General features: G+C 36.5%; 1 protein-coding gene across 4 annotated transcripts in view; it reads right to left on the reverse strand.

Annotated features, from left to right (window-relative positions):
* The window catches only part of tspan4a (tetraspanin 4a), a 171504-nt gene that overhangs the window by 11689 nt on the left and 146657 nt on the right, over positions 1-13158 (reverse strand). For all 4 annotated transcript variants that reach the window (XM_028015197.1, XM_028015198.1, XM_028015196.1 and 1 more), the window contains 2 exons: positions 13044-13145; positions 7792-7923 (listed from right to left, as the gene is read on the reverse strand). In XM_028015197.1, the coding sequence (XP_027870998.1) occupies positions 7792-7923; positions 13044-13145 (234 nt within the window). The remainder of the gene's footprint in view (positions 1-7791; positions 7924-13043; positions 13146-13158) is intronic.

Below are 13158 nucleotides of genomic sequence, written 5' to 3' on the forward strand. Positions count from 1 at the left end.
TCTCTCCAGATTGAAATCAAAGTTGCAAGAATCCGAATGAAATAATAAATTATATGGGTTAGTAAATATTCAATTAAAACCTAGACTGAATAGATGAAGTTGAAAATGTGATAATCCTGGAAAATGTCTGTAAAAGAGCTGAGATCTATTTATGCTCTGAAAAAACAGTTTTACAATCTAGAATTATTTACCGATTACTTCAAGTTTAGACTCAGGTTAGTTATCTCTGTGTTTTAATTCCTTAGAAAAATATGTACAAGTGCTCATCTGCTGTGGATAGTAAACTGCTGCTCAACTAAAACTGATCCTTGTATCTTGAACGTTTTTTTCTGCCTCTATGAACGTAGCCCCTGTACTTTCATTTACTTTCAAAGACCTAATTGCACCACAGCTCACTCTTTGTTGCTGAGACCTGTCTATTTCTGTCTGCACCAATCAGTCCAGCCTTCAAACTGCCTCATTGTGGGTTCACATCATCACACAGTTGAGGATTTCATTTTCTGCCTAGCAATAAAAGGAAAAGTAAAAATATTTCTTGTGCTTTGGCAGAAATATTGCCACTCTGTACTTTTCTTCCACACATATCTTGCACAGGCCATTTATTTCTACCGTCTTCGTCATAAAACTGACATGCTGTATGTTTTTATTAATTTTGCATAAGGAAAAGGAAACAATTATATCTGCCTCCAGACACTTCAGTAACATTAAGTCGTTGGTCTTGAATGGCACGCCTGACTTCTCTTCGTCAGTATTAAACTCAATTGAGAAATCACTGGAGTGAACGTGGATTTGATTTCAATCCAAGACGCTTGACAAGATGAATTTAATCGGATGTTACTGGCAAAGCACAGGCGGCATGGGAATGTGAACGTAATTATAAAAAGATGTCTCAAATTGGGAGGCGTTTGCAAGATGTGAATGCAGCTATTTGTTGGAACGGAGACATGGCATGAACAGAGGTGACAAATTAACAGATACACAACATGCACAAATAATTCGCTAAAGTGGCCTTTTCTTTGCTGGAATTCAGAGGTCTACATAGAAGCCAACAAAATTTCCTGCAGGAATCAAAACATGCTTATGTTATTTTCAGTGGTTTGTGTAGAACAGCTTTCAGAAACGTGTTAAAAAAGCTCACAGATTGGGAAAAGATGCAGTTTGTTCCTGGAAAGCCTTTGAATCAGAGAACAGTTCTAAACCTGCAAACAGCATCTTCAGCATGCATGTTACGTCTTGGTCTCATATAGACCAAGACACTAAATATGCTTTTCTTTAATTACGTTGGGTTCAATATTTAGTTAATTTTTCATTTCCAGAAGCTTGCCAGTGTTCTGTAGTTTAAGTTTGTCATATATAAAAACTCTGGTTTGAGTTTTTTTCTCTCGTTGTGGTGCTTAGCTGATGTTTCATTTAATAGACTGGGAATTCTTGCGTAATTTGTCAGACTTTCTTTATGTTTTTCTTTGTTACACATGTTCATGGGTTTTTTGTCACTTTTTAGGCCATTAGTTGAGCAAAGTGTTCTGTTTAGTTAGTTTTTCTGTGTATTCATGCTGTTTATTCCAGAAATTCTCCCTCACTTGCCTCAGATCCTGTTTTTCCTAAGCTTCAACGCATCTGTTGATAAATTGCACTTGCTCCCAGCAATCAACCTCCACAGCATTGTAGCATCTTTGTCTCAGTCACTCTTTGACAGATCTCTTTGTTATTTGCCCTTGTGTTTGCTTTTGTGTACTCCATATTGTCTCGTCTCTTTGTTCTTTCTTTAGTGTTTGCTTGTGTTTTCTGTAAATCACCTCAAACATGATCCTGCTGTCCTCCTTCCTGCAACTGGGTCCTCCAACAACTCCACAACACATGACATAATGAGCATATGCTTTCCTGCTTTAATTAGTAGAACTTTACCATGATTTAAAGCTGCTTCTCAAATCCTAGTTGAAATACAGCAAATATCCCCAGTGGAAGTTCATTCTCTACAAGAATTATATTTAAGATTAAAAAAAGAAAGATTTCTTTAAAAAAAAGACTGATCTGTTTCAAGCATGCAACTTTTTCATTTGATTAACTCATCCATACAAACACACTTATTAATTAGGGGTAGACATTTACAATGTAAATTTTTTTATGTTGCTTGCTACGTTACTTGCTTCATCCTCAACATTTGAGAAATCATGACAGCATTTCTCAGAAGGAAACATTTTCTGATATAAATGCTTTAAAATATTTGCATCACAATAACAGTAAGTGTATAAGCTCAGAAACAAATCAAATTAAGTGACTCATGTGAGAGACTGGAAGACAAAGATAGAATTAAAAATCAAATAGAGAATTGCAATGCTCTGCAGTTGCATTCCACTAGAATATTTTAAGTGTAAATTAAATAATACAGAACTGAGAAAACACAAAAATAAGTACAAAATCAAAACGCTTAATGTTTTACAGCAAGTTATGCTTTGTTTTTATTTGTTGGTTGGGAAAATAGCCTTAAAGTAGTAGGAATTTCCAAAAAATAACCAGAATTTTCTGTCAAGTACAAGTTACGGGGGAGTAACTTATAAATACTAAACAACTAATCTGTGATTTAAAGAAATTAATCTGTTAACAACTAGAAGATATCATAATAATAACTAGAATGCACCTTATAAGTATGTTCTAAAAATGTTGAGGAACTACAAGGTCCAACAGATTTCTGGGGTATCTTAAGAAAGCGAGCTTCAAATTCTGTCTAAACCACATGTATGAATTCTGGGAAAATAACCTGCAGGTTTCATGAAAGTAGAAGCTACATGCTGAATGGTGATTTGTTTTGTCAAATTTGTCACACACTCCCTCTATTCAGATTTAACCTAAGCACAATTTAAAATACTGAATAAGTTACTGAGTACATTCACCTAATAGAAAATGCATGAAATACACCTATCAATTAATGGTAACTCGTTCAACATAGTTGGATACAGTCACTTTATTTGAGACTGTAGTCAGAGCTTTACAAGCACAGAGTGCCAAGTTTATGTCAATTTTAGTTTCAACATGCTTTTCTCTTCTCTTCTTTTTGAACATCTATTTATAAAATACATGAACTGTCTTGGCTCAGAAGACTCGAAACATGGTTTCAATATAAATATCTTCTCATATTCTATACTGTATGGATGTCAAGCAACAAAACAACCCACAAGGTGTGACATGTTTAAAAAAGTGAAGTTCCACCCACTCAATCTGCAGGTTGACAAACTGAAACGCTTCTTGAGGCGGCATCTGGCACACGCGATGTGCTTTCTGAAACAGCTCATTTACCATTTTGTAGCAACAGCATTATTAGATGATAAACACAGACATCATTGCCAATTTTCCCGCATCATCTTCGCTCATTATGATGTTCTTGATAGCATTTGCACTGCTGGACTATCTCATTTTTGTCATACTCTTAAGACCCTGATGATGATAATGAACTTCATACACATTTTTTATTGTACTGCTCCTGCTTGCAGACTATTATGATGTAAAGATGCTTTGGTAAAGTATCACAATAATCATTGTCTGCAGTTTGCTCAGCTGCTACCCTGACTCATTTTTCCCCATCTGTTTAATTTGAGAAGCGTTGATGTTTAGTAAACAAATGCATCCTCTGTAATGTATGGCTATGTTTTTTATACATGCATCATATGCACATCTGTCTTAGATATTGTTTATTTGAGGATGATAGGTGTTCTCCAAACACACTGGTAAATATTTTGAATGTAAAGCTTAATTTTTTTTAATTTGTGAGGGAAAAAATGAATAAATAAAATGCCATTGGATCTGTGTAACCTTTTCCATTTTGTGGATACATTTTAGGGATCTGTTACTTCTTTGGAAATATTTTCAACTTTATGGATCCAGATACATTTTATATATTTTTTTATTATTGTTTTAAGTTGTCAACATGTACAGACTGAGCATTGATCTGACCATTAAATTACATGCTTTTAAATGCTGCAGTTATTCATGGTAAGTCTTAGGTAAGTTGACATATATTTTTTTTAAATTTGTTTCGTAAGGGGATTAAGACCTCACTGAAAAAGGGGAAAAACTCAGCTGCTGTCCAAAGAAATAATGTTTGAGTCTTTTAAAGTCTCCAAAATGGCTTTTGATCCATCTTGTCTAAGGAAAAGTGTTGTCATTACCCTAATAAAATAACTGAGGCACCCATAGAGGTTGGTTGTGTTGTCCATCCGCATTTAGTGGCTATCCGGTCCTATTAAAAGCTACCATAAGAAATAATCATCAAGGTTATCCCTAGTTTTTGAATCTGGTTGTAGCATTCATTGATGGATTTTCAAGGTATCATAGTAGAGAGGGGGGTATATGTCTCAGGAAACTCAAGGTCAGATCTTTGCTTTTTGCAGATGATGTTCCACTGGTGCCTCATCTACAGTCATAAATGTAGATAATGCCTGAAATAACTCCCAGATAATCCCAGATCCAAGTGACTAAAATTAACTTCTTGCAAAGTTCCTGGGCTTAGCTTTAGAAGTAGAGAGTGAAGAGCTCAGGCATCTGTGAGTAGCAGGGAATAAAGTCATTCAGTGATTCACAACAAGTTAGGTGTGGTGGTTCAGCCACCGTAGGAAGTTGCCTCCTAACATCCTTTCTTTGGATTCTTTCTTGGGACTTCCCTCTGGGAGCAGAACCGGAGGCAGACTCAAACTCACTGGAGAGAATGTAGTATCTTTTCTGGTCTGTGAATATTTGGGAACTACCAGAATATGAAGAGCGTTGCTAGTCAGAGGTATTCTTGAACTTGTTACTTCAGTGATCAAATGGATTGATGGACATCCAGACAAGTAAATGAATGGATAGAAATACAGTAAATGCACTGATTTAAGTTCCTTTTTCCATATCTTGGGCATATTAGTTAAAATGTCTTTCCGGATAGCAAAAGGTTGTTCTTGTTTACTTCATAAAGGAGCAAAAAGCATGTCTTGAATTTTAACACCAAATGTATAATTTAGGAGGACAAAAAGGTCTGACATTCTTACTGTCACTCCAATTTTGTGTGCAAATCCATTGTTTTAAGGGCGCATAAAACGGGAAGCCTCGGGTTTAGTATGTCACAGCAGACAAAAGCTTAGGGCAAAAAAGCCCCAGCTGCCAAGAGAAGATCATTGTTTAAGGCTGACTGTGATTAGACTTCTGAAACCTCAGTAGACTCTTCAGAGATGAGACTACAGAGCAAAAGAAGGCTTCAACAAATCTTATTTTAAGACTTGAGAGGAGAAAGGGGAATATTGGAAGGGATTTTTTAAAAAAGGTTTCAATTTCCTTCTGTAGGTGTAAAACATTTTGTATGATGAAGTCAAAAAGTAATTTTTGCCTTGTTTTTATTTAGAACTTGAAATAATGCTAAGCTTCAATGTTTAGCTAGCAAGTTTGTACGGAGAATGTTAAGGGAACAAATGGACACTCATACGGGAAACTTGTTACATTAGATTTAATAGCTACATTAACAGCCTCATTTCTACAGTCTGCAGCTTTGATTTACAGTTCCACATGGAGGTGGAGTAGTTTTAGTTCTTCATTAAGGTGCAATAAAACAACTAATACTATCTGCCCAAATATATTATCTGAACATGCTCAATTTCCTCATTAGTGGCAACTTCCAGTGCTCCTAAATTACATGGAGACTAATGCGTTTCCATACTGTCCACACAGTAGTAATACAGCTCCTCATTCATTAGAAGAAAATGACAGAACTTGTTGTATTCCTCCGAGCTTGGTGTTTAAACAGTCATGGTGCCGTATGCTGCAGTGAAGCTTCCTTTTGTAGATCAGTCTTTTTTTTTTTATTCTTTGTACTCTGGTTTTAGTGGCTCACATTATTGGGACAGGATTAATCATCACTGTGACCCTTTAATAAGTGCTCTTAAAGAGATACACAACAGGCCAAAGGCCTGAAAATGTGCATGCATCTCACATTCTGTGCTAAGGTTTATTTAAACATATTATAACAGAAATTGAAAGTGAAACAACTCTCCATGCGGTACAACTGCCTAAAACGAAATAACGCTAAAGCTAATCATGTGTTAAATAAAACATTAGTAGAAGCAGCAGTCAGCCCTTTTGGGAAATGTGGCAAATTCAGTATTAGTAATAATGAATAAAGGTTTCTTGGCCCAGCTGTTTGCTTGTGGATGCCTGAAATAATTTTTAAAAATGCATACTGAAGGTCCAGAACAGTCTTTTTTTTCTTTTCTGGCAAATATTTAAAATATTGATTGTTGTATAAAATGGACCTCAGACAGGGATAGCAACACAAAATGCATTTAAAACAATGACTATGTACCTTTCAAAGATACTCTTTGAAGGTTTCCGGATGTGGTTCTCGTTACAAGTCTGAAAATTTCTTTAACTAAGATTTTCTGTGACTAAATTCATCCATGCATCACTGTAAAGTAGAAGGAAAAAGGTTGATAGTTTTCAATGTTTTAAATGCATTTGTATTCAGTCACCTTAAGTCAATTCCTGCTTTTTGGAGGTAGCAATACAGCATCTCTGGAAAGTAGCATCTTTACCCATTTTTTACAAAACAGCTCAAGCTTCATTGGAACATCAATTTAGAAATTTCTTAATTTTGGGTTAGGTTTGAACTTTTACTGGGCCATTCCAAAACATGAATATGGCTTGATCTAACCTGTTTTGTTGTAACTCTGGCTGTATTTTTTTAGGAGTACCATCTAGCTTCATCCATCCCATTGACACTGAGCAGCTTCCCTGTTCCTGCTACAGAAAATCCTCCCCACATCATCGCCATGTTTCACAGCAGTGATGGTGTGTTCAGATTTGTGCTGTATTACTTTTTCTCTTTGTGTGGTAAAAAAAAAGTTCTGTTTTATCATCAGAGTAGAGCACCTTTTCCCACCTTTTCTGTTGCTGCACGGTTTGCTGCTATGTGTTGGTTCTTTTTTTTATTGCATTTTCATTTGTCTTTGTGGAGCATGCTGGGAACGGGATAGATTGTGGGTTTCATAGATAGGAAAGCAGATGTTATCTATGAATCATGCTGTTTAAGGTGCCATACTGTTCATGCCACAGAATGACCTGAATTTGTTTGATTAACACTCCCTCCTTCACCCCCATCAGATCCTCCTATGACCCCAGCATTGGTATTCACAATGTGGAGTTTTCATTCTACTGCTAAGTAGATAAGCTTTGTATTTGGTTGTATTTGGTTTTTAGATTGCAAATTGATTTTAGGGACTATCCCTAGGAGGGAGGGGGTGTGAGGGTGTGGATCATGCTTTGCTGTATTAACCAATTACTTTTTTTTATCATTAGGAAAATCTTGCATTTTGAATACTTTGCTGATGGTTTTTCTCACTCAGTGGATAAAAACGGTCAAGTTTTTCACCAACCTCTGACGTAAAACTGGGATTACAATACAAAAGGCAGGACTCTTAATTATTTACACTTCTGGCTTCCGAAAGCACTGGATTGTATTTAGATTGTTCAAAGTAGACACAGTTCGCTGGTTTGCAGATATGAATCTAAAATCGTTTGTAAGCCAATAATGTTTTCTGGTGTTTCATATAAAACCACAGTAAAATACATACAGTATCCCATGGTGGTTGTAATTTGAAAAAATTTAAGGGGTAAGAATGCTTTTGCAAGGTGCTGTAAGAAAGTATGACGGTGGAATCTGGAGACTCAACTATAATCTAAACAGATTTCTTTAAACAGTAACAGAAAAAAAAAAGCCCTTTTATTTACATATGCTTTTACATATACTCTACTGATTAATATGCCCCAACTTACTGCAGTCCACCAAGTTCCTGGGTTGTCCAGTCCACAGTTGTCGCTGTACTCCAGGCAGCAGGAGTCTGGGACTCGGGTGGCATTATAAACCTCAAACCAGTCTGTGTGGTTGGTGACTCCACAGCAACGAAACTGTACAAGAAACAGGATCAGTTATGGAATATTAAGGCAACTACTTCAAATCTCTGTTTTATGAAAATACAGAAGCAAACTTATGGGAGCTATACCATTTCCCGCTACCAGGAATATGATTGAAGTATTTTATATTTGCCAAACATGTCTGACATTGATCTTTGGCTTCTCCTGCACATTTTTTCCAAACCTTCTTTTACAGTTTTGAAACTCACCTGTTTCTTTTAATCTACGTCATTCTGCGTTGTAACTGTTATAGATTTTTGATAAGAGGACATCATGACTTTCAGTGAAATCCAATTCATCAGTGAAATGATAAACTGTCCCTGGTGCAGGAACATTGCTGCTGGAGCCACTCCCTTCTGCACTGCATGCACAGAATTACAAACTCCTGTTAATTTACAACTTGCTCACCCACTTGATGAGTAGATCAGGTGTGCAATTTATCAAAACATGAAGATTAACTTCAAATATTCCCTGGTAAGATTTAAAATAATTAAGGGTGTTATAACTCTTCACAGTTTACTTTTTTAACAAAAAAATAAACTTTATTTTAACAAATTAAATACCTAAAAATAAATACATTTTAGAAAAAACTACAACCTTCCACAGATTTATCCAAAACTAACAGTGGTTTCCTGTAATTTCGATTTGCTAAATAGTAGAATGACAAATAGTTTCATTCTATTCTTCAAACCATATGTCATAAATTAAGTTTAAATTGCATTTAAACCATTTGGAAAAGTTATTTCACAGCATTTAAATAAATTGGGGAAAAGGAAGTGTCATTGTACATAGTGTAGCAAGGAATCAAGATAGACTGATAGGCTTAGAAAGAAAAACGTCAATACTCCAAGATCAACACACAAAAAAATAATAAAGATGATTTCAGGATCAAATTAGTATGAAAATAGACTGAAGGAAAACAAAGTTGATGATTTGGTGAGCCCTGAGTTCTCCACAGAAAATCTATAGACAGATTTTACTTGGTAGATGTTAGCAATTCCTACAAGCCTGACTAAGTGTGTTCCCTCATTCTGCTAATGATAAAAAACTCAACAAAACTTTGCAATTGCAGTGTTTCCATTAAATAAGAAACAGAATTAAAATCACACGTGAATAAGTTTGTTCAAGCAATAAGTCATCATCCAAATATTTCCTGTCGTCTATTTGTTTGTGGTTTGAATCAGTGCCAACATCCGATTGGCTTGTATGATGTATGTAACTTGTATGATCATGTGACTTGTATGATGTAAAAAAATAAGTGTTTTCATTGGAGTTTTGCATGATAAACTAATTCCTATACGGCTATTGCTTTTCATCCTACCACCAATGCTTTTTGACCAAAAAAATGAGAGGCTTGTTCATTTAAGCAAATTTGTTTTCAAATTGTCAAATTGTATAATTATATGTTCAATGGAACCACAGCCTCAGTTACGCTAGTTCTGTCAGGATGAATCTCCAACCCATTGTGAGAAGCTGTAGGAAGGATATCCAAAATATTTGACCAAGGTCGTATACTTTCTGCTAACCAAATACAAATTAAATTCATGTACACTTCTGAATGTGAAGAAATTGAATATGAAAACTCTCCAAATAACTTCTTGTTACTATGGCATTCTACAAACAGAAATAAGTTTAGCAATCCCAAGTGATTCAAGCAGGAAAGATGATTTACAGAACAAAAGGTCACATGTCTTATTGTAGTGCATGTAAATATTCAATTTTAACTGTACATACACTGTCCTGTAAGTGGCTATAAATATTATCCAAGGTGTCCTTTGGTCCGAGGACATGTGCCTTATTATTCATTCAGTGACTCAGCATGAATGAAAGAGGTTTGGGAAGAAGGGAGTACCAGAATGAGAGAGTTTTAATGGTCTTCCTCTCCAGTAGACAGCAGCGCTGATCCTACAGGGATAAAAGCACACACTCGTATTTGTGTACCTACGGGTTCAAACGATGGCTTATTCATGCAGATTCTGTTCATCCTGAATGCAGAGAAAATAAGAGCTCTGCAGGTTATCATCCACACGAAACGATGCGGACCTGCATTGATTTGCATAGCATTAGATTCCACTGTCATCGTTTATGTCTGTTCATTTGCCGCAGACGCAAACACCAACGCAAACAGTAAAGCTACCAGGCACTTGATTGCATGTGGGCACACACACATGCAATCAAGAGTCAAACTTTGGCTAATGGATTAAGACTACGAGCTACAGAAATGTATTCAAGAGCCCCGAAGAATGCAATTTATCATTTGAAGTCTCCCAAAGGGGTTTTTTTCAGCTGCAGCATCCGCCTTTAATTCCCAATCTTTGCCTCTCATATTGTGTTTTCTTTCCAGAGGAAATAAAAAAAAGAAAAAGACAAAGGAAAAAGCACATCAAAGTTTGAGCTGGAAACAAAGATTAGCTATGATGTTTGCATTATATTCCTTCACTGCATTTTACCACCCTTCTTAGACAAAGCACTCTACACCTTAATTGTACCAAAGACGAATGACTACAGTGGCTTTCAAAAATGCACACACTCCTGTTAAAATTCCAAGCTTTTGCAATGTAAAAAAATACATTCTGCATGCCTAGGTATGCACACTTTTATGCTAATACTTTGTTGAATCATTTTTTTCCATTTCATTTTATGATACATTCTTCTATAGTAGGAGTCCACCAGCATCCCACATCAGGACTTGGCAATATTTGGCTACTCTACCTTACTAATGTTCTCTAGACCTTTGAGATTGAGGACACCAAAAAAATGCCTTAAGGTCTTGCTCTTTCCATGCTCTTTCCATTCTTTTGTTGTTTTGGATGTATACATGGGCACTTTGAGCCTAAGAAATCTAATCACTCTTTATGCAAAACTTTCTATTTATAAAACAGACAGTTTTGGGACCAAAGCTTGCTGGTATAATTATTTACAACTTAATCTGTTTTGACTATGATGGTAATTGCATTTGAAGAAAAGTAACCCTAAAGCACGATGGTGCCAGCGCCATGAAGTTTTTATGTTGCATTCATTTTTGTTAACTTGAATTGTATATAATATATATGTCAGCATTAAGCAGGAAAAGATTTCTAAATGGCTTATCAAAGTCTCTTTTATGTCAATAGCAGGAAGGGCTGGTATAAGTGGGCTAGTAGGGCTAAGTCCTCCCTGACATTTATAATAAAATTCTTAAAATAAACAACTTTATTTTAACAAATTAAATACCTAAAAATAAATACATTTTAGAAATAATGTATCACATTTCGTAAAATTTTCAACAAACCTGGTGTCAAACCGCCTAGGGAAAATCCCAGGGTCTTTCCTAAGGGCTAACTTCTAACAGCCCCATTCAGTGTTACTGTCTGTCAGTATTGATTGACATGCGTCTAACCACGCCCCCTCAGCCACAGGATTCATCCAATGGGCCTTACCAAGCTCCGCCCACAACCGACCCACGTGACAGCAAGTCTCACAAGCAAAACCTAGCAGCGCGTTGTTTCTATGTAAACATGACTCCATTAGTGCATCATTTCTACCGGATTTTCACAATATATCAGCTACTACAATGGACAGAGGAACTAACAAGGTCATGTCATGGTCTGGGAGGAGGTTACTGGTTTCTCAGTCACAAGCTGGTTGCAAACCTGAGGCCAGCAGGTGTCAGTCAGTTATGGTAGATCTGACATTTGGTTTGATGACGTCAATATGAGAAGCTACAGACTGATAGGAGGAACCAAAGAGCTCTGTAAAGGTAAAGGCAAATCTTCTGAAGTTGGGATATAATTAATTTAATTTCACATAATTGTCGCGGTAGAAGCCATTTGTTTGTTAAAATTTAATGAAATATATTTGTTCTATGTGATGTTTGTTGTGAATGACGTAAACTCACAAACGAACGAGGTCATTAGTCCAACGTTTAGAAACTACAGCGGCTGTAATGCGCCACAGCAAAGATAAACAAAGGTAAAATAACCCGAACAGGTGATCAACTCAAAACCACTCTTACCTTTTTACTCTTTCTTTGTAGTTTAAGCACACCTGTTACCGTGGCAACTGCCTGCGCCCCGCAAGACGAGCAAAGATTAAGTTGAAAACATAACATTCAGTCCGTTACAATATCAAGTTTCCAGGCTTGATATTTATTTCTCGATTATTAGCTTCCCTGAACACAGCGACGGTTGATTGACTAGCTATACTTGGTGCTAACGTGGCTAACAGGAGTAACAGTTTAGTCCAAAGCCTTTTCTGCTAAAATAAAATCTTTAGTGTATGTCAGATACAGTACACATTGCATATTGATCTGTTTAGCTAACGTAAGACTGTGTAGCAGACAGGCTTCAAGGTGTAGAAGTTGTATCAGTTCTGCCATTATGCTGTACTTAGCTAACGGGAAGCTAAGTGTGTTTGTGAGACGGCCACGCACGTGACCACGTAGAATGGGCATCAGCCAATGAAAAGCGGCCCCTCTGGTAAGGATGGACTTGCCTCGAGCTCGAGTGTGTGTGGGCGTGGTTTGGCGTAGACTGAGTAGGTGCAATGGCGAGCAATATTAGCATAAACGAGGTGGATTATTTATCCTTTTTATGTCCCAGAAAAGTTTTCTGAGGGAGCTTCTCTTTAAATAAGGTAGGCCTCATTTAAAAACACATTGTATCTTGTTTCATTTTATCATTGTGATTGCACGGAAAATCATTGCTACAGAAGTGCATTGCTGATCAATAGTGTCATTGTTTTTGTCCAGAATGGATCTGGACATTTAAAAGCCAGCTGAAAAAAACCATATGAATAACATCATCAATGACTCTTAAACATGCACACTTCCATTTTTGTTTATAATATAAATGATGCCCTCCATGAGGACATGCATTGTAAAATGGTGTTTCAATGTGTCACATAAAGTGAAACCACCACTTTATTTTGTCGAAAGCAAAAATAACCCTTGTCACATTAATAATGCAGTCATAGTGTCATGTATCTCTTTTGACAGAAGAGTCTCTAACTTATGTAGCTAAATGGTACTGAGGTTAATATTGAATGTTATGCACATATTTTTTTAAGCAACATGACCTAAGTGTTTTATCACCTCCCCAATTCAATGCACTTAGTACAGACATTTCACATCTTACATCAGTCTGCACGATCATCCAGGCGTTGGTCAAACCCACGTTGCCTTCAGTGCCGAAAAGCTGTAGGCCCTTCTTCAAATCCCTCTGAGCATAGCGATCAATCTGGAGAAAACAG

The sequence above is a fragment of the Xiphophorus couchianus genome, chromosome 4 (assembly GCF_001444195.1).
Source record: "Xiphophorus couchianus chromosome 4, X_couchianus-1.0, whole genome shotgun sequence".
In the NCBI taxonomy this organism is placed as follows: Eukaryota; Metazoa; Chordata; class Actinopteri; order Cyprinodontiformes; family Poeciliidae; genus Xiphophorus; species Xiphophorus couchianus.